Source organism: Ctenopharyngodon idella, chromosome 8 (assembly GCF_019924925.1).
Source record: "Ctenopharyngodon idella isolate HZGC_01 chromosome 8, HZGC01, whole genome shotgun sequence".
In the NCBI taxonomy this organism is placed as follows: Eukaryota; Metazoa; Chordata; class Actinopteri; order Cypriniformes; family Xenocyprididae; genus Ctenopharyngodon; species Ctenopharyngodon idella.
In genome coordinates, this window is record NC_067227.1 from 27693646 (window position 1) to 27716840 (window position 23195).

The 23195-nt window shown below is 35.7% G+C and overlaps 1 protein-coding gene across 1 annotated transcript; it reads left to right on the forward strand.

Moving 5' to 3' along the window:
• The first annotated feature begins 1894 nt into the window (after window positions 1-1894).
• traf1 (TNF receptor-associated factor 1) lies at window positions 1895-18093 on the forward strand. Its single transcript, XM_051902999.1, has 10 exons — window positions 1895-3002; window positions 3673-3757; window positions 4010-4108; window positions 5718-5879; window positions 8169-8228; window positions 8312-8380; window positions 9071-9493; window positions 12856-13033; window positions 15096-15244; window positions 17575-18093. Exons 1-10 carry the CDS (start codon window positions 2788-2790, stop codon window positions 17791-17793), a joined length of 1659 nt encoding a protein of 552 aa, XP_051758959.1. The 5' UTR covers window positions 1895-2787; the 3' UTR covers window positions 17794-18093.
• The last annotated feature ends 5102 nt before the right edge of the window (window positions 18094-23195 follow it).

Genomic DNA, 23195 nt, shown 5'->3' on the forward strand with positions numbered 1-23195 from the left:
TCCCTGTATAGTTTGCAACATTATTTGGGAGAGATTTTATTTCCTTAAGAAAAACCAAACTATCGGTATCGGTATCGGCCGATATCATTCTGAATAATCGCTATCTGTATCGGCAGAGAAATTTAGTATCGGTGCATCTCTAATATATATACACTCTCTCTTACAAATCATCTCTTACAAATATAAGAGATAATGCATGAGAGAATCTCACAAAACAGAAACAAGAATATGTAATATATAGATGAGCTAGACATATTCTTGTCTGTTTTATGAGATTATCTGTTATATTTGTGGTGAACGTTTGTGAGAGGATGACTCTGCAGGTCTGGATTCCAAGAACAGTTGCAGCATCTATGTTGCAGAAAGTGTTAGAATGATGTGCATCTACTCAGCAGAACTCAGGATCAAAACCAAGTGAGGGATGCATCAGAAGCGAGAGGCGTGCTGATGGAACGCTTCAGATATTCAACACTCAGCAAGTCATAAACACATCTGGCTCCTTATCTCCTTCCTCCAGTATCCTTAACGCATACTTGTCTTTTACCCAGACAGATTTACAGAAGATGCTGCCCTATACTTCACCTCTCTGTTTCCAGCACACTAGACGTCGTCGTTTTGGGGCCTCCCGACCAGGCAGATCGATAAGGCCCATCGCATTTTAAGCTTTTGCATCATGAGGTTTCTGTATTATTGAATTGCATCTTCTCACAGTGATTCATGAGGGTACAAACATCTTCTTTTTCAAAGAAACCTCTCAGGCCTCTCACCAGCCACCTGCTGCAGTCATTTTGATGCACTGGTCCCTCATGTGATTGCTGTTTAATGAAAAACAGGCCAGCATAGCCCTGCTCTCCTATTACAGAATAATTGATTTGAGGTGAAGAATGTCCCTTGTAGAGGTGAATAGTTTTACCCAAGTCATTAATCCCCTCAACCAGATATTGAAACCCCCCGACCGGCCTCTTTAGCAGAAATTATCTCTCTTGCTCCCTTTCCCTCGCTCTCTTATCGTCTAATCTGCTGTCAGTTAAGACTATATGTAATGTAACTGTAAGCTCTATGACTAGTGTCAGTCAACCTGACTATGCAGTTTTGACTATCATATACTGTAACAGCTTGCTATTAAAGTGGGAGATTCCTTCTAGAGTGCAAATAAGAGGGTCTTCTGAGGGGTTTTCCACTTTCTCTTAAAATGAAATGCTGTTCATATGATTAACATATGATGAATGATCTTTAGGTCATTTGTATAGTCAAATATTCCAAGTCTGAAGGTCAGAGATTCAAACATGACAAGTATTACAGAACATAAATGACACAACAAATTATCTCACTGCATGATTTCTGTGTTATTCATCTCCAGCAGCTTCACTTTTTGGTCAAAATCTCATTAAGGATTACTTCATCTTCATTTCACAGACTGAAATGAACAGCAGATGATAAAAAGATCACTGGTGTGCACAAAGACTTTATTTAATGGAACATAACCTATAGAAATTCTGAAAATAGGCTACACCACACTTAATATATATTATTGTTGTTGTTATGTAATAATAATAATGATTATTACATAATTACTATCATTATTGAATAATTTAATATTATAATTATTTATATATATATTAAATGAGGCCAAGGACGCTTTGCAAAGCATAATAAACAAAACAGAACAATATTTTCTCTCTCTCTCTCTCTCTCTCTCTGTGGATCAACAATTTATGACCTGAATACAGTAGCCTATACGTCCGACACGCGAGTTGTATGATTGACAGACACGGGTGAAAATGAAAAATAAAAACAGCCATGAAACGTGTCCACCACATAGGAACCGCAGGTAGTTTTTCAAATGGGGACTTTCCGTTGACGGATATGACGGTGAGCTAACTGAGGCCAAGTTCTGAGAAAGAGAGAGGCTGTGTCTCAACACCTAGTGAGCTGCCTGCCTGCCTACCTGGCCACTGGCCAGCACTTTTGGTTATCGTTGGCGCGTTATTCAGTGGTAGCCTACTGTGATGGGAAGTCTGATTAATTTTCGCGAATCCGTTTTCGACTCATCACTAACCGGACAAATCTCGGTTCACAGTTCGAGTTCACTATAAGGTTTTAGATTCAGCCCGATTTGTGAACGCATAGCTCTGGTTTTGTGAATCGGCTCAACTGATTCATTTCAATTCATGTAGGGCCTACGTATTTGTTACTACTTTTTTTTCGTATATTAAGTGTTTTTGTGGTAGTTTTAATTTTTTAATGTAGGCTGTAGGCTCGTGTCAGACTGTTTTCGTTGCCATGACAGGTTTTAGGCAATAAAATAAAAAAAAAATAATAATAAAAAAAAAAATAATACTTAAACTGAAAAACCATGGAGATCACCGTTTCTGTTTTTGAACAGAACGCGCGTTCATGAACGCTCTGTAGGCGGGGTCGAGCAAGTGAGCTGCCTACCTAGAAAGCACTTCTGCCTTTTGTTTTAGTGTGCTCACTCACTAGGTTTCAAGACACAGCCAGTGTTTAAACGCGTTTGTATCACTTTCACTTGTCATTTAACAATAAATCCACACACTTGTTCTTTCTCTTCTTATTTTCTTGTAGCCTTTTCAAATTATTATCAGCAAGATCCATAACAACGTGTCTGATAGATGGGCGGAAAAACAGAGCAATAATATTTCCGGGTGTTTGAATAGGGGGAACCCCGTGGTGTTTTTCTACCGTGGGTATACCACGAAAAAGTCAAAAGCTATCAATATGTCATCATAACGTGCTGTTGGTACAGACGGTTCATTTAAAACTTCAATGGCTTCAGGATCAGCTGCTTCAGACCCGTCGTTAAACGGGGTTTCGTCCACACCGGGTGAGAACGAGTACCCGTCGGGTTTCCCTCAGAGCATCTGCGATGAGGTCCCCAAAGAGAAGTACTTGTGCAGCAACTGTAACAATGTGTTGAATAAAGCGCGTCAAACGGTGTGCGGTCACCGCTACTGCCTCGCGTGCGTCAACTGGCTGGTAAGGTAAGAACCATTCAAGCAGAACAGCTACAGTTTCATGATAACCCACAACACATGGCTTGCATGGCCACTGATTTTATTCTCGGTTTTGGTAATAATTATGTATGTTATGGTAAAAATTATGGGTTATAATCACTGTGCAGTGAAGAAACTAATCAAAGGGTATGGAAAGTTTATATATATATATATATATGTATATATATATATGTGTGTGTGTGTTTGTGACATATCAGGACATAAATTTGTGTAATGACATTGGTATGACATAGGTATTACAAGAAGAGGGTGACTTATGAGGACATTATCCCATGTCCCCATTTTTCAAAAGGCTTATAAGTCATACAGAATGAGATTTTTGAGAAAGTAAAAATGTGCACAGTTTTCTGTGATGGGTAGGTTTAGGGGTAGGGGTAGTGTAGGGGGATAGAAAATATGGTTTGTACAGTATAAAAAAACATTACGCCTATGGAATGTCCCCACAATTCACAAAAACAAATGTGTGTGTGTGTGTGTGTATAATATAAAGAACTTAGTATTTTATATTTTATTATTATTTTGTAGTTTATTTGGTAGTTTATTAGTGAGAAAAGCAGCTGTAAAATGCTGTGGGTGAGTGTATGTGCTAAATGTCTTAAATGTAAACGTTATTAATAAATGCTTCAATTTCATACAGAAACAACAAGGACCTTGTGTGCACAAAATGTAAAGAAGAGGATCCCAGTGTTGAGAGCGACACTAGTGTACTGACTCTTGACCAAGTAATCAAAACTCTTTTTTTTAGTTTTGATTTTATTCTACTTTTCTATCTATCTATCTATCTATCTATCTATCTATCTATCTATCTGTCTGTCTGTCATCGTAGGTGATTTATGTCTTTACACAAACGTAATAGCGAATGTGTTTACAATCACGTTTCTTATGAAGGCTATACTGTATGGTGTTAGACAGTGGAAAAATCGTGACTCATGTTTGGAAAGATATCATAATTTCCCCTCTTGTTTCAACTGCAGTTCTTCAATGATGCGGCTATCAATAAAGAAATTTTGGATCTGAAAGTTCACTGTGCTAACCAAGGCTGCCCCTGGAGAAGCACCCTGAAGAACTTTGAGGTACTTTTCTGTTTTTGTCATAGAAATTCCATTCATTTAGCTTGCTATGATATACTGATTCATAATAAGATTATAGATACTCTTATTGTATATCGACGACGCAGTAAGTTAGTCGTATATAATGAATCTGTAATGCTCTTTACAATGTGTAATCAGGTGAACGATCAAGGCCTTACTCAATTTATGAGATTTTCTTCTAAATTATGTATTTATTAATAGCAAACGAAATGCTTTTTTGAGCTTCTCAGGTCCTGATTTGAAGATCATGCTTTTGAGCTGCTTCCCGAGCCGTCAGATAAAGTCTAGCGCTTTCCACTGTACATTAGATTAGAACATCAAGCTAATATATGCAAGACCAAAGATCAGGGCTGTTCACGGGCTGGTACACATTCATGTGATACCTACAAAGCTATCGGGAATCACTGTAATGCTCTCAAATGTCTTTTACACTTGACTGACTCAAAATCAATGTGGATTATGGGACTTTTTTTGATCACATTTGTAACTTCAGTTATCACGTTGTTAAATCAGAGGAACTCATTAAAAAAATAGCTGCATTTCATGGCAGACAGACATACTCGGTTACAACCACAAGATGCTATTTTACGGAAATCCTAACATGGTCCCTTTGTGGTCATTTCATAACATGAACCAGCCATTAAGACATTAATCATATAGCTGTTGTGCAGATGTTGTCCAGCATAGTGAATCAATCCTCAGCTGATAGAGCAATAACAAGCACATACTTTAGGTTTTGAAAAGCCTTTTTAGAGGTCAGTGTTTTGTCGAGTAGAGTCTGTAGAATTTTCGATGACTTTGACCCTCATGGCTGCCTAATGGAAGCCTTTTGTGTTTTTACCTTCTTTCTGTACTCAAGAGAGTCTGAAAGCCTTTTGAGAATATCATTGTTCACAAGCTCCCTATTAGAATAGAAACATGTAGGTTGTGCTTTAGAGTTTGTTTTTCACTCAAAACCATATGATCAAAATGTACAGTACTTTTGCAAAGTTGTAGAGGGTCATTAAGTGTATGGAAATAAAGTAGCATTACTAATTTGTAGTAATCATAGTTATGAATCAAAATATGAATATATATATATGTGTATATATATATATATATACACACATACACGCACACCAAAATATATAACCCTCATGTTGTTCAAACCTGTACGCTGTTAGTGTTTTTTGCAGTAGAAAATAGATGTTTTGAAGAATCTTCAAGCTTTTTTCATATAGCGACAGGTCATTGTAACCACCAAGCTGTAAAACTGGCAAAACACCATTACTGAAACTAAAAATAACGTGTGCTCAATATTCTAAGTTTTTAAAGGCAAACAATAACTCTGTGTGAGGAACAGACCAAAAAGTATTCACTAAAATTGAACTGGCATGTTCTTTGGAATGGTGCTTTTTGTGTGCGTTTTTTTTTTTTTTTAAGAAATATTCATTATGAACTGTCCTTGTATACAAGAGAGCAGCATGAAGATTTTTGGGTGAAAATTTTCCACAGAAAAAAGCATACAGGTTTAGATTTGACATGAGAGTAAATACATTTTCACGCTTTAGTTGAATTATCCCTTTAATATGTTCAATTACTCATTCAACAGGACCATCAGAGTCAGTGTGAGTATGCCCTGATCCCTTGCAATATTGGCTGTGGCATAATGGTCCAGAGGAAGACGCTGGCCACGCATCTGGAGAGGGGCTGTCCCAACAACAAGACCACATGTCCCTCTTGTGCCGGTGTCCTGACACCGAGAGAACTCCAGGTAAGCTTAGAAAATGACCCTTGGGGACTGTATACACTCCAAAAAATCTATCTAGTTTATCTACAGTGAAAATTCATTATAAATGTATTTATATTCTCAAAGGGTTAGTTCACCCAAAAATAAAAATTATGTCATTTATTACTCACCATCATGTCGTTCCACACCCGTAAGACCTTTGTTCATCTTCAGAACACAAATTAAGATATTTTTCATAAAATCCGATGGCTCAGTGAGGCCTGCATCGCAGCAAGAACACTCCCCAGAAAGCTACTAAAACATATTTAAAACAGTTCATGTGACTACAGTTGTTCAACCGTAATATTATAAAGCATCAAGAATACTTCTTGTGCGCCAAAAATAACAAAATAGTGACTTTATTCCACAATATCTAATGATGGGCAATTTCAAAAAACTGCTTCATGACGCTTCGAAGCTTTACGAATCTTTTGTTTCGAATCAGTGGTTCAGAGCGCTAAAATCACATGATTTCAGTAAACGAGGCTTCATTACGTCATTAGTGTTTTGAAACTTCAATAGTTCATGTGACTCTGGCAGTTTGATACGCGATCCGAACCACAGATTCGAAACAAAAGATTTGTAAAGCTTCGAAGCTTCATTAAGCAGTGTTTTGAAATCACCTATCACTAGATATTGTTGAATAAAGTCGCTATTTTGTTATTTTTGGTGCACAAAAAGTATTCTCATCGCTTTATAATATTAAGGTTGAACCACTGTAGTCACATGAACTGTTTTAAATATGTTTTTAGTAGCTTTCTGGGCATTGAAAAAGGGAGTGTTATTGCTGGCGATGCAGGCCTCACTGAGCCATCGGATTTTATCAAAAAATATCTTAATTTGTGTTCTGAAGATGAATAAAGGTTTTACAGGTGTGGAACGACATGAGGGTGAGTAATTAATGACATAATTTTCATTTTTGGGTGAACTAACCCTTTAAGATAATTGTGATATATTAAGAATTAAGACAATAGTTAATTTTTCTTTCACTCTTTACTGTTTTAAAACATAAACTTCACAACATTTGGTTAGATTTATGCCTAAAACTAGAAAAAAAAAAACCCCTTAAATTAAGATATATTTCCTGAAAACAAGACTATCATACACGTATTTTGCTTCACAGGTGAATTAATCTTACGGAGTTCCTAAAGAGATATGGTGTTGGAAAAATATGAGCTATATAAAAAAAGAGAACTAAAGATATATTTCAATGCTATCAAAAAACTTTGTGTTCGCTTTCAAAATGTTTCCGTTCCCCCGAGAAACTTTGTGTTCACTCGCAAAGAACTCAAAAGTACAGAGCCCCTAAAGGGACATGATGATGGAAAAAATTATGAGGTCTGAGGAACAATTATGTTTCAATGCTTTTGCGTTCTTTCGCAAATGTTTTGCATCCCCCCAAGAAAATTTGTTTCTCAGGGGAACGCAAATGTTTTGCACGCAAAGCAAAGTTTTCTTCCCATCTCATATTTTTTTCCTCCACCATATTCCTTTAGGGCCTCCGTACAAAAGTTTTGCGAGCGAACGCAAAGTTTCTTGGGGGAACGCAAACATTTTGCAAGCAAACACAATGTTTTGCAAAAGCATTGACATCTAATCAATACTAAGCATACCATCTCATCATCATTTCCATCATTTAGGGGCTTCATATAATCTTGTTTTAACAATGATTGGATATTTTACTGCAAAACGAGAAAAAAATATAGACCAAGAAAATGCTTTATTCAGTCATATATTTGATATAGAATCTGTTGCAAAAACTGTTTGGCTTTGCTTAAACATACAGACATATGCTGTATATATTTGTGCAAATAATATGTTCATAATGCATGTATGATACATGGGTGATATTGTAGGAATAGGCCTGTAGTGCAGGATTTTCTGCCTCTTTCGTTGTTGCTAGAGTGGTTTTGGGTCAGCGTGCCCTTGCTTGAAGCCCCATGGCTCGGTTTTAAGCCACAGACGAAGTCTCCAGTGTTTACTGCTGTCCCATATTACTTTTTTTCCCTGTTTCACCCATTGGGACCTGCACTCCGGGACATGGATTAGAGGAATAAAAAGGAGGGGAAAAAAGCAGAAATCCAGTGAATTTAGACATCAAGCTTCAAACGCAACACATTAGTCAAGATATCTTCAAATGCAATGTGTTTCTCGCCGCAAATTAAGATAAAAAGTCTGAATAAGATGTTTGGAAAGTTTGTGGCACAAAAAATTATTTGTGCAAAACTTTCATCACTGTAGTTAGTGTAAGTGACTTTCCTAATTTCTTCACAGAAACATGTATGTTCCAGTTCAAGCGACAAGAAGACGGCAAAGGCAGATAAACGGCAAAAGGTATAGAACAACTGGTTTTGGTGGACCACTGATCGTTGTGATATTGCATGTACAATTCTAAAATATTTTTGTTTCCTTTGTAGAATAATCACTCGGGCAGCTCAAAAAAGAAAGAGCCATGCGTTTTCTCAGAAGTTGGTTGTCCATTTAAGGTTGGTCTTTTAATAACGGTACCTGTTTACATGTTAATCAAGATGCTCTATATAGTTTTGTGGAACAGAGTTTTATATTGAGCAGAAACTTCTGGACATCTAAGCCACATTTATAAAATATATGAATGTCATTACATTAGATCAGGGTTTTTCAAAATGTGCTTTGGGGACCCCCAGGGGCCAAGGGGCTTCTATGATGTCCACAAAGAATTTGAGTGAATCTTCTTCTTCTTCTTCTATTCTCTAAAAAGAAGTACCATTACAGTTTGACTTCTCAGTGAATATCTTGTTTTTATGATTAGATTTTTATATTTTTATAACTATTGTATCATTTCCATAATATACTACTTCCACTACTAAATATACTTCCTCAAATACATCTTCAAATAACTTCCTCAAATATATATATATATATATATATATATATATATATACAGTATACACACACACACACACATATATATATATATATATATATATATATATATTTGAGGAAGTTATTTGAAGAAGTATTTGAGGAAGTATATATAGTAGTGGAAGTAGTATATTATGGAAATGATACAATGTGTTGCTGCAATGTTTTATTTCATGGGAATATGTCTCTGTGTGTGTGGAGGAAGTGTATATATAGTGGTGGAAGTAGTATATAATGGGAATTTTACAATATTTTGCTGCACCGTTTTATTGCAGGGTAATGCAGACAAAGTAAAAGAACATGAGTCCTGCAGCCATGTGGGCCATCTACAGCTTCTCTTGGATGTGACCAGGGCTCTTCAGCGTACCTTGAGTTCCCCAGCTGAACGAGGCCACCACGAAAGCCCTGATTTTCTTCAGCCTGGACTGTGTGGCGCGTCCCTCTCTTCTCCGATTGAGGGTGAGATTGAGACCGACGGAGGAGATCCAGGAGTGAGTGATAAGGCCTTCAGCCTCCACGATGATCAGGTTGAACTTGCCGTAGGCCAGCAACTGGACGCCCTACAGCAGAGAGTGCAGGTTATGGAGAACATCATCTCAGCTTTGAACCGAGAGGTGGAGAAGACGCAGCTCAGTGTTGTTGCACTGGAGAGGGACAATTACAACAGTCAGCAGATCATTCAGCACTTAGAAACCAAGGTAAGTTGGAAAAAAAAAGTTCTTTTTCATAACAGTAATAGTATGGAATTTTTACCTTTAAATGGAAATAATGGTTCTAAATGGTTTTGTAAACACTGGTCAGTTTTAAAATGCCAATATTATGAGGTTTGTATCATGAGTTTTGTTTTTTCCCCAACTTCTGGGGACTTTTAGAGATTGTACAATGTGATGACTAATACTGACGATGAGATAACATATCTGTAGTGCTGCCACACTCGTTCACATGCAAATTATCTGCTAAGATTCTCACAGTCATGTCCACCACTTTGAATATTGGAATTTCAGTGCAGCAGCACGCCTTGTCAGGAAGGGTCAGAAAAAAATAATTGGACATTTCCAGATCTCTTCTTGAAATGCCATTCCACATTATTTGTTTTTAAATATTTTAGTGATAGTCTCAAAAAACAGATTTGTGCAGCAGATGTTCTTTCCATGCATACAAATGTACTATGGAAATCATCAGTGTTAGAAAAAAAAATGTAAGAAATTACTTTTAGTTCATGGTTTTTTAATTCATAATTCATTGATTTGGTCACACCCCACAGGATATAGAATTGGAATGACAGGAAGAGATATTTACTGAATTTCACAGGAAGTTTATTAATCTAACACAAGTTTGACAGCTAATTACATGGTTAATTTTATATAAGTATGTCTGTTTGTTTATTCCGTATTATGTAGAATATTTTTTTTTAACTTATTAGGCATACACTACCGTTCAAAAGTTGGTAAAACTTTTTAAATCTTTAACCAAGGCTACATTTATTTGATCAAAAATACAGTTAAAAAACAGTAATATTGTGAATTATTATTACAATTTAAAATAACTGTTTTCTAAAAAGTATTTTCTAGTCTTCAGTGTCACATGATCCTTCAGAAATCATTGTAATATACTGATTTGATTCTAATAAAGCAATAAGCCCCAAGAAGCCATGATTTTAAGGGGGTTTTAGGCACTCGGCTCTGCGTTTTGCCCAACAACGCCCCTTAGCTGTTATAAATTTACTGTAAACCACGGCTTCACGGGGCTTAGTGCTTTTATAAAACGGTTACCACACAATACAAATATTAAAGCCAAAAAATATGTATTAATGCAACTTTCATGAAGTAAAATCATTAAAAGCCTTCCTTCCGCTGGAAAAAATAGTCCCTGACTGTGAACAGCAACAGAAGTTACATTTATTACTCCATTAGATGGAGGCAAAGACTGTCTTTATGAGTGTGTTATTTAGGGGGTTTACATGACACCATTTTCAACTAAAAACGTAAACATTTTTATACATTTTGGCCATTCATTTACATGACAACGGCGTTTTGGGTGCCTGAAAATGCAAACTTTTGAAAACGGTCTCCGTGTAAACAAAAAAACGCGAATTTGTGAAAATGATGATGTCACGCACATGCGTGTTACCTGTTCAGTCTATAGTGTTTCATCGCCATCTAATGGCCTGCCAGCAGAATACAGCGTTTTTAGTCGTTTTCACGGATTCGTGTGAATTAGGATTGTTTTGACAACAGTGTCGTCTGAGCTCAAAGGAAAAACTTGTCTGTTTTAAGCATATCGTTGTCGTGTAAACGTACCCTCAGTCGCACAGTGTCAGCATGGCACAAGAAAACCCATTAAATTAAATGGACAAGATTGCAGCGGACATTCAAACAGATTTTTTATTATGAATTTAGGACTGACCTGATGGTAAATGCTAAATCTGAATGCAGGTAATACACTCGGTCACTCGATATCTCTCTCACAATACTCTTCTACATAATGCAGTAAGCTTCAATGAACAAAATCAATTGAGAACAAACATATGTTTACGTTGCCAAGACAGACGCAGCAACACACCTACTCAGTGGCGCAGCGATTCTTATATAATGCTGTCAGCTGTATGTTTTTGGGAATTTTACAACGGTTTTGAAGTCGAACGCGGCTCAACCAATCAGAATCAAGGGCCGGAACTATCCGTTTTATAAAGTAACATTTACCCTCATTATTTTCACAGTTGAAAACCGCTGTGCTGCTTAATATTTTTGTGGAAACCATGATCTTTTTTTTTCAGGATTCTTTGATGAATAGAAAGTTAAAAAGAACAGCATTTATTTGAAATCTAAATCTTTTGTTACAATATAAATGTCTTTACTGTCGCTTTTGATCAATTTAATGCATCCTTGCTGATTAAAAATATTAATTTCTTCTATTAATCTGTACTGTATCTCACAAAACTAAGTTAAGCATTATCAAAATAATTCATACAGCATGACAAAATGTACATCACATTGTTTTCAGATAAAAAAAAATATCAAACAACACAAGTATGCTGATAATAAACGTTTACCCTGTATGCTATAAAGTTAATTTATTAAATATGAATATTAATCAAATTGCTTTAAACGTTAATTTAACATCATTAATGTCATCTAATGTTTCTTGAAATACCTCATATGTTGTGTGTATGATAACATGTTTATGGGTAATTTATACTGAAAATGACCTGTGTCATTAAAAACTACACTTATTTTAATTCTAAATCTAAATTAAACATCAAATTACAATTCTGCACCCTGCTACCTCATTTCAAAAGTCACGAATTCAATTCAGTTCTGAACAGTGCACAACCCTGATATCACATTATTTCCATCCAGGATTATCAAAATCAAAGCACTTGCTTTCCACTGTGTGTAAATAGCAACAACAGATTTCATTACTTTGATGTGTCCTGCAGTTAACTAGGCATTGATCTCATGCTGTGAATCTGCAATATGGTTGGAGCTAATGAATGTTGAGCTGAAATGCTATATAGGAATCTCTGGAAAACATTTGTTTTCTGTGATGTGTTTTTTATTTGTAGCCGCTGGGTCGCATAATTCATGTTTTAAATAAGAACTCACATAAAACTAACAAAGGTATTCGTTTTTTTGGGTCTGAATGATAATTTATTTGTCCCTGTGCTCATCTTAACACCGGGAGGTGATAACAAATGATTATGGTTGTGTTCTGACGTTCGACCTGGAGGGGTTATTTAACACACGGGAGACGAGATGACACTCCTGAAGTGCTGAAAATGAAGAGATAAGTTGAAGTAAGGATGAGAGGGGAATGAGTGGTAGAAAATAGATTTGTGTGACAATTCTCCTGTTAAGTGCTGTTAGAAAAAAAAAGGATGTGTCTAATAGGATGTAGCTATCTCGTTCTGTTTCTATATTTCGAAGTGTCTCGCACAAGGCTCCCGACCTTAACCAGCTCTGAAGGTCCATTATGATACATTAATTTTATGTTCTTGAAGTGAGCCAATCTGTACCTTTGTGTGATTCATCTGTGATAATGGTTTTCCATCACATTTTAGATAGCCGAGCAGCAGCAGAGGCTGGCCAGGAAAGACATTCACATCACTTCATTGCAGCAGTGTATCAGTGCCCAGCAGGACGTCTCATATGATGGCACCTTTCTCTGGCGGTTGTGTGATGTCAGCCAGAAACTGAGAGAGGCTGCCAGCGGCCACAAGATCAGTCAGTACTCGCCAGGTACCAAAGCACATATCTCCTGCACTGCTCTAAAAAGAAGAGTTCTTCCAAAAATAAACATTATACCATTATTGCCTGATCTGTATAACTTACTTTCTACTGTGGAACACACAAAAAACAAGAAATGAATACAGATTTCCCAATTCAAATTGATTTTTGATTCAAAGCTCTATCCATCCATCATTTTTGTAATGTATGTATACAAATATATACAAAAAAAGTTATATACAAAAAGATAGATAATGTTTTTTAATAAATAAATGTTTATATTATCTATCTATCTATCTATATTATCTATCTGTCTGTCTGTCTATCTGTCCGTCTGTCTCTCTGTCCATCTGTCTATCTACCTGTCCGTCTGTCTATCTGTCCATCTGTCTATCTCTCCGTCTGTCTATCTACCTGTCCGTCTGTCTCTCTGTCCATCTGTCTATCTACCTGTCTGTCTATCTGTCAGTCTGTCTATCTATCTGTCCATCTATCTGTCTCTCTGTCCGTCTGTCTATCTATCTGTCCGTCTGTCTCTCTGTCCATCTGTCCGTCTGTCTATCTATCTGTCCGTCTGTCTCTCTGTCCATCTGTCCGTCTGTCTATCTATCTGTCTGTCTGTCTCTGTCCATCTGTCTATCTACCTGTCTGTCTATCTGTCAGTCTGTCTATCTCTCCGTCTGTTTATGTACCTGTCCGTCTGTCTGTCTACCTGTCCTTCTGTCTGTCTATCTGTCCGTCTGTCTATCTATCTATCTGTCCATCTATCTGTCCGTCTGTCTCTCTGTCCATCTGTCTATCTATCTGTCTATCTACCTGTCTGTCTATATGTCTGTCTGTCTGTCTGACTGACCATCTGTCCATCTACCTGTCTGTCCATCTATCCGTCTGACTGTCTATCTGTCCGTCTGACTGTCTATCTGTCCGTCTGACTGTTTATCCGTCCATCTGTCATCGATCCGTCTGTCTACCAGTCTGTCTGTCCATCTATCTGTCTGACTGTCTATCTGTCTGTCTGTCTCTGTCTGTCAGTCTCTCTGTCTATCTATCTATCTGTTTTTCATCCATCCATCCATCCATTCTTTCCCAGCACTAAAAGATAATGATAACTTGATGTTGATTCAGTAACCAATCTGATAGATTCAGTGAGTTCATTAATGCAATAGATACATAAGCCTGATTTAAATGGTAATTCCTTAGTTAGTGAGTCTTTTTAAGTGATTCATTAAAAGAACTGGCTCACAAGAGTCATTTGTTTGTGAATCAGATTACACTGGTAGCGCTGTATGTTTTTGGTCATTTGTTCAGGGATTAGGGCGACACTAGTTGCGCTGCATCATGTCAGGCTGCTCTTTTATACATATCAAAGGTAGATGGTGACTATGTGTTGTCTATATGAGCTGTGCATCATATTCCAAATCATATGATAAATTGTGTAAGGAACAGGCCTACATCTACGTTGTAATACAGCAAAATCTTTCCCTGGGCCTTATTTTTCTAAGCATGTTCCATTTGCAGTTTCAGTTGACATAATCAATATATTATTGACAATCACAGGCTCCCTCACTTCTGTGCCGAAGCAAAACAGTTTTGCCAGCACTGAATACTTTAATGCATCAGGCTGGACTCATCAGGAGAGCTGTGTTGAATGAATGTTAGTTGTTATTGTACATTGAGGCAGAATCGATGCTCATTCTTAAGACCACTGCTAAAAATTGAGTTGGTACCAGAGAAAGGGAAAGCAAAAAAAAAAAAAGCAAATGTGGAGCAGTTATAAAGACTGAAATGGGGTTGTTTGCCCAGTGGGCATGTGTCTGTGTGTGAACACAACTGTAATAGACAGAAAGACTGAAAGCGAACAACTGAAGGTAATTTCATTGACTTGTTTTCTTTCCCATCATTACAGAATAGGATATCAGAATAACTGTTCCGCCAATACAACAGTCAGCAAAAGGAAGCCACACGTTTGATTTTTAAGATGAAAGAAGCTCTCTGGTTATCTGCTGCTATTTTTAAGAGTTTTAACTAAAGCCCATCACGCTTCACATAAAAATGACAATGCATTGTTTTTCAGCTTTCTACACTGCCAGGTATGGATTTAAAGTCTGCATGCGGCTCTATTTGAACGGAGATGGGGTTGGAAAGGGAACGCACATCTCTCTTTTCTTTGTTATAATGAAAGGAGAATATGACCCCATTCTTTCATGGCCATTCAGACACAAGGTAAAACGCTATAATCAAACTGTCAATCAATGAATCAATCATTCATTTTATGCACATCTGTAAAGTTAATGACACTTACTTGCTGAATTCATACATTAAAGGAGTCATATCACGAGGAATCAAATTATCCCTCAAATTATCTTTCATAATAAAAAAGCATTGATTGTATTATGAAATTATACTGCAAATTTAAGAACTTAAAATGTCCTGACCAGTCGTACAAGACACACTTTACAATAAGGTTTCATTTGTTAACATCAGTTAACTACATTGGTTAAAGGGTTAGTTCACCCAAAAATGAAAATTCTGTCATTAATTACTCACCGTCATGTCGTTCCAAACCTGTAAGACCTTTGTTCATCTTCGGAACACAAATAAAGATGTTTTTGATGAAATCCGAGAGATTTCTGTTCCCCCTTTGACGCTTCAAAAAGTTCATAAAGAGATTGTAAAACTAATCCATATGAATTAAGCGGTTTAGTCCAAATTTTCTGAAGAGACTCGATCGCTTTATATGATGAACAGATTTAATTTAGGCTTTTATTCATATATAAACATTGATCAGTGAACATAAACCGAAGCTCAACCGAACCTGCTTGACGCACGTGAACAAATCTCTTGCGGAGGCTCAAATGTACTGCGTAACACACGAGCATGAACCTCACTGGTTCGCGAACGTCAGGCAAACATGCTTGAGCTTCCGTTTACTACAACTGATATGTGAGTTTATGAATAATTTATATGTGAATAAAAGCCTAAATTAAATAGGTTCATCATATAAAGTGATTGAGTCTCTTCAGAAAATTCGGACTAAACCACTCAATTTATATGGATTACTTTTATGATTTCTTTATGAACTTTTTGAAGATTCAAAGTGGTAGTCACATAGCTGTCAGTGGAGGGACAGAAATCTCTCAGATTTCATCAAAAATTTCTTCATTTGTGTCCGAAGATGAACTAAAGTCTTGCAGGTATGGAACGACATGAGGGTGTGCAAATAAAGACAGAGTTTTCATTTTGGGGTGATCTATCCCTTTAACATGAACTAAGAATGAACAATGTTTCTACAGCATTCATTAATCTTAGTTGATGTTAATTTACACATTTACTAATAACATTTTTAAGATTAAAAGTTATATCTGTTAACATTAGTTAATGCACTGTGAACTAACATGAACATTTTTGTTAACTATCATTAACAAATGTTAATAAATGCCGTATTTATAAATAAATATTTTGCTCATTGCTGGTTTACAAATGACCTTATTATAACAAATGCACATTGCTGTTAACAAATGACCTTATTATAACAAGTTACCAGAGTCTGTTCAATTTTTCTTTTTAAATTCTGTCACTTAGAGTTCACAAGAATGAATCCCAAATGAACCAGTCCCTGCATCTTAACTAAAACTAAACTATTAAAAGTTGTTTTTGTTAATTGAAATAAAGCTGAAATAAATATAAAAATATAAAAGTTGAGATGCTAAAATGACTATAACTTAAACTGAAATAAAAATAAATTAAAACTATACAGATATATAAAAAGAACGTAATAAAAATGTCAAAATCACATAACAAAATTACAAAAAAAAAAAAAAAATGAAAATGAAAACTGAAAATATAAAAATAAAAGTTAATTCAAAATAATAATAAATACTATAATATAATTAATACTAAAATAACTGTCCATAAGTCCCAGGCCAAACAAATTGATTAAAATGCTGTTCACATATTGAACTGTGCTGCTTCTATCTTGATTGTCATTGTAAAATGAGTTTTATTATGTTCTACTCAAGAGGACAGAACACTTGAAGTGAGCACTCTGAAGGGAGCACTGAAGGGCATTACCGTCTCATGTGTGCGTGTTTAGTACACCTAATGTGAAGACATACATCACTGCCACTTTATTTATACTCTGATTTCCCCTTTATAGATAATACTTTTTGGGCCAAATTATTATTTTTATTTGATTAATTTTAGTCTGATTTTTGTCAGTTTGACAGCACATTATAGAGTAGATTGCTTTATTATTCTACTATTGAATGATGGGGCAGTTCAAAACATGAAAAACTCAAAATTTCACATTGAAGGCGAGATTCAGATAATGGCCTGAAAATTCTTAAAGGGTAAGAGAGTGAAAATGGTCATGAAAAACTAAATTAAACTGTTGATGGTGCAAAACCTTCACTAAGTGCACTTCAGGACAAAGAATGAAATAATAAATGTGTGATATGACCCCTTTAATAGTGGCTTCTGCTTTGGTTCCTCAATCATGTGCCATCAGCATTTTCCATGACCTTCCACTAACGTCTCCTGCATGTACTTGGCAGGTAACGTTCTTTCTCATAGATCAGAACCAGAGGGAGCATGTCATCGACGCTTTCCGTCCCGACCTCTCCTCTGCATCTTTCCACCGGCCCGTCTCAGAGATGAATGTTGCCAGCGGGTGCCCACTGTTCTTCCCTCTGGGGAAATTGAGGTCGCCTAAGCACGCCTACTGCAAGGATGACACGATCTATATCAAGTGCGTGGTGGACATCTCCTCTTGAACCGTAAAGGCCTGGTTGTTAAGGAGGACTGGATACATAAGGGAGTATAAGACAGTGGATTTGGATAACATGAATATGGAGTGCAGAATAACAAACCCAGAAATATTCATGAACTCGTTGCATTTTGCTTCTTTTGGTACATGGATAAAAGCTCTTTATGTTTTAAACAATAATTGTTTTTTGAGTTATTTTGGATATATTTCTTTTTTATTTATTATGGAATGAACTAGATTTTGAATATCATCCTGACAGTTTTCATATTGCATATGTAATAATAAATAAAATGCGTTTGCTACCTTGTTTTTGTGTTTCCTCATTGCATAGTTTATCTGCATGGCATTTTTCAACATTGCAAATCAATTTTGGGTACGTTTACATGACAACAATGTACTAAAAACAGAAAAGTTTTTCCTTCGCGTTTTTCACATGCAGAAGACAACGTTGTCAAAATGATCGAGATGGTCCTCACTGCAGAACACAAGATCTAGGGGGCGGGGTTGGATCTAGATCTGGATCCACTTTACATATCACTAAACCTACCCATCTCCGCCCCCTGGATCTGGATTCAACTCCTCCCACTTTGCATATCCCTTAACCTACCCGACTCCGCCCCCTGGATCTCGAGTGTTCTGCAGTGAGGGGCTACTGAAACGATCACTGTTCACACAGATATGTGAAAGTCTTATACTCCTGACAGGCCAGTAGTTGGCGATGTCACTTTGTAATGAAACACTACGCGCATATAGACTATACACGTAATACGCATCCGCGTGATCCCGTTTTCACAAATTTGCGATTTTGAATAACAAATAAACGGCCCTTATGATTTAAATTACTTGTGGTGCTTTATCTTCACACAAGCCGAATTCAATATTATTGGCATTTAACAATTATTTTCTTGCTATAATAAAAGCAGTGTTATTTTAGTATCATTCAGATACAGTATTTTTTTTCCCAAAATATATTTATTGGCATTTGTTTGAACATTAGAACAATAAAATAAAAAGATACTATTTTAGTTTTTATTATTTTAAATTAGTTTTCATTTTTATTTTTTCTGTTTTCATTTTAATTTTAGGGGATGCTGACAACATCGTTTTCAACTAAAAACGGAAAACTTTTTATGAGTTTTGGCCATTGATTTACATAACAGTTTTGGGGGCCTGAAAATGCAAACTTTTGAAAACGGTTAAAGTGCAAGTTTTTGAAAACGATACCATTATAGATGGATGGATAGTGTCCACTAGTTATGTGATGTCTGGCACCGAGGCTTCGAAGCTTGTATCAAAAAAACGAAACATCTCACAGTGAAGCACTGTATCGGAGCTTGATTCGTTTTGCCATAACCACGTGATCGGTGACGTCCGAAGCTTCGTTTTCGCACGCAACCACGTGACTGCTTCGTATTCTGATTCACATAACGTGAACCCTTGCGCAGATGTGAAGTGTCACTTGCTTTTTAGCAAAAGAATCTGTCATAATACGAATAAATATTTACATGTGCAGTTTTGTGCATGTTCAGTTTGTATTTATTCCCAGTTCATACTTCATTCTATGACAATCTTAATTTATTTTGATAATATATGCCCAAGCTTGCTTATGACAAGATGTCGTTAGTGTGCACCGTGTTGAAAAGCTTCGAGTAATGAACCTTTTTACGATACATTTGAGGGGAAAGCCTCGGTGCTTCACAAAGCTTCATTTCGCCATCACTAGTGTCCACACCAACGCATGATATCCTTCTGTTTATCACTAGTCCGTTTTCGTTTTAAAATGAAAACGATCCTCTTCTACAGCGTTTCAGAAACGATCTCCGTCTACATAAGCCCCGCCCCTTTTCACTGCTCGTTTTAAAATGTTCTAAGTCTACTGACATTTGTTAAGACATCTGCTTTAAACATTACAATGCTCGTGATAACTTTCATTAACTCTACAAGTAAATCCACTTAACTAGCTAATTATTCTTCAACAGCAATGCCATAGAAATGTACAGTGCTACCGCAAAAATGGAAGTTCAAAGACAATATTATAAAGATGGCGGCGCGCTTGTTTCTCTGGCGCGTAAGGTCTTAACGCATGTCACATGACCGTTCATGCGCGTACAAGTGTAAACAGTTGCCTCTTGCGCATGTAGGCAGCTGCAGTATTAAAAAATGCAGCGTTTAACTGCTCAATGGATGCTAAAAATGACAACAAAGATTGCAGTTCAGTCTCCATGTTGTTGTTTACACGGTCATCAAGGATACGCAGAGCGACCGTGGGCAGCCTCGCCATCCTTTTCAAAAGTCTCAATTTTGGTCCGTTTAATGCAACCCCGGCGTTTTCAAACTAAAACGGGCTCTGCAGCGTTTTCCAGGGTTGAAAACGCCGGATTAGTGTAAACAACAGGTAAGCACGCGCTCTTAAAGCAGGATGGATTCTGATTGGCTGTCAGTGATCTGAAAAATGTTCTGAAAAAGTGACTACAACGATATCCTTTCATTATTGCTACACTGTTGTGGTCTGGACTCTGCTATTATTTTATTTTTAGAACGATTTTTAGAACTGTCTTTATCGTTATAGTTATTAAGTTGGCTTGAAAAAGCCAACTTACTGTTATACTATTTTCTTCTGAGACTAAAATTTCTGACTCTAACTCCTCCTAGAGCTTTAACTCTACAAACTCCAAACTCGGGTCAGACCTTCAGACTGTTCTGACTTAGTGTGCTATATCTTTTCTAACTGATCTGACTTACTGTTTTCTTAAAAGTGACTATTAAACCTCGGAAAAATCCCATTGACTTTCATTGACTGAATGTTCAGATGAGCCAAGACTGTTCAAACTCCAACTGTCAAAATTCAAATTTAAACTACGGAAGCCCATTAGATTCAATGAAGCTGCCATTCTATGTACTATTTCTAATCCATTGAAACTCATTCAAACTCATGAACTCATCTGTCGATCTATCTATCTATCTAGGCTATCTATTATCTAAACTCATTCAAACTCATAAACTCATCTATATCTATCTATCTATCTATCTATCTATCTATCTATTATCTAAACTCATTCAAACTCATAAACTCATCTATCTATCTATATATCTATCTAAACTACTTAGCCTAACTAAAACTTAAACTTTCAAACTGAAAACATTACAACTTCAAGCTTTTAAAACTACTTCAGACTTTCTGGCTAGGCTTTTTCAAGCCAACTTAAAGTTTGTCTACAAACTTTACTTATCTAGTTGTCCTTGGTGTGCACGGGCCTCTATCTTCTCTGTGCAAACTATAATGCGAATTTGTGAAAAAGAAATTATGACGTCATATATGTCTACATAGTTTTTATTCCAGTTTTAGTTATTTTAGTACATCAAATTAAACTAAATGAAAATGAGAAATGGTGTTTTGGCAACTAGCTGAAATAAAGTAAGTTTAATTTTTTTTATATAACGTTATTTTTTATTTATAAGTTTATTATTATTTAACATTTATTTTAAAGCAACAGTTTTTTTTTTTATGGTTTTAGTTTTTTTGTACATTGATTAGCTTCAAAACTTTGATATCTCTTAGAAGTAGGAGAGTAGCATACATCCTTATCAAATATACTATCAAATTAGCACATGAAAAGATCAAATGGGCTCATGAAGTTTACATTTATAGCGTTTTCTAATATATATTTTCACTATGAAGATCCATATTTTTTCACCAAACATAAGCATGCTTTGGCAACTGTGCAAAATCACCTAATTTTTACTTGAAATGTTTCTGTAAAAGTGTAATATTTGTCGCTGCAGCATTTTGTTTTTCATTTTGCAACACTTTACCTTCATGTTAACACTTACAGGAATGTGTGCAAAAAATCAACCTAGTTCAGCTGGTAAGCACTTTTTAAAAGTCCTGAAAGTAACTATTAGAACCCAACTTCGGAGAGTAACTCCAGCTACTTTTCCCCTTCCTTAAACATATTCAATTGTTCACAAGATTCTTAGTTTAAACTCCAAAGTGGAATGAGAGAACAGAACAGGTGGTTTCTTAGAGTGATTACTGCACTTCAGAAGGGTTCACACTTTGTACCATATGTACAAATCAACACTCTGCATCAAAAACTACATTCTCTTGGTATTCGGCAGCATCCAGTCTATGGTTAGTTTTGTTTTGCGACAGAAAAATTTTCATTTAGTCAGCTCGTCAGACCCTGTGATGTCTGTCTGAATCACAATGTCCGAATTTCGCAGAAATCTAAGAATATTACTGTTATGCCAGCAAGAACGAGCCATTATGTGTTAAAAATGTAACTGCATTGTGACAGTTGCACTGCCAGCAAACCTTTGATACCAAGAGCATATGCTGACAGCTCACTCTCTCTGACACATCTCTCACATCCACTCATCAAAAATAAAACCTTAACACTTTATAATAACTTTCATAAATAACATTAACAAACATATCATGCTCAAAATATCAATTACGTAGATTCAAATGTCAGATAAAAATAAAAATGTCATTAAATGTTATTAATATTCAAATATTCTGTCTGTCCATCACTGTCCATAACTATAATTATCTATCTATCTATCTATCTATCTATCTATCTATCTATCTATCTATCTATCTATCGTCTGTCTATCTTCCTTTACTTAATCATATAACTTTATATAACTACACATTTTATATTTAAAATCTAATAAAAATAGAAAAAATGAAATCTATAATTTTAATATCTATCTATCTGACATCTGTCTGTCTGTTTATATATCTTTATATAACTACATTTTATATTTAAAATCTAATATAAAAATAAAAATAGGAAAAAAACATTGAAATTTACATATATCGTTATATAACTATAATATTAATATCTATCTATCTATCTATCATCCATCTGTTTATATAACTTTATTTAAACATATAACTTTATATAACTATACATTTTATATTTAAAATCTAATATAAAATAAAAATAGAAAAAAATAAATGAAATCTACATATATATTTATATAACTTTAATTTTAATATCCATCCATCTATCTATCTATCTATCTATCTATCTATCTATCTATCTATCTATCTATCTAATTACTTTATTTGAACACATAACTTACTTTTTATATGTAAAATCTAATAAAAATAGGGGGGAAAAAATGAAATCTACTTATAATTTTCATATCCTACCTTTCTGTACATAGATCTACAGTATACATCTAATAGCTATATGAATGTTTAATATCTGTCTTTTCTGTGCATAAATCCACTGTATATTGTCAGTTGTCAACTTGTCCTCTTTCATACTCGACACGAGTTTCATGTCTGACTTGCAGTACAGTCTTTTCCACTGTCATGTAGTAGTATTTGAGCATTTAATGTCTTTATTTTGTCATTGGACCAGAGCTTCTGTAGCCCCTCCTCGAGACCGCTGCTGC

Bases quoted from the DNA above. Each gene is read 5' to 3' on its own strand.
- traf1 (XM_051902999.1), top strand. From the start codon at position 2,788: ATGGCTTCAGGATCAGCTGCTTCAGACCCGTCGTTAAACGGGGTTTCG. The intron at 3,758-4,009 runs GTAATCAAAACT...TTTCAACTGCAG, and splicing joins GTGTACTGACTCTTGACCAA to TTCTTCAATGATGCGGCTAT. The intron at 13,034-15,095 runs GTACCAAAGCAC...ATTGTTTTTCAG, and splicing joins GATCAGTCAGTACTCGCCAG to CTTTCTACACTGCCAGGTAT.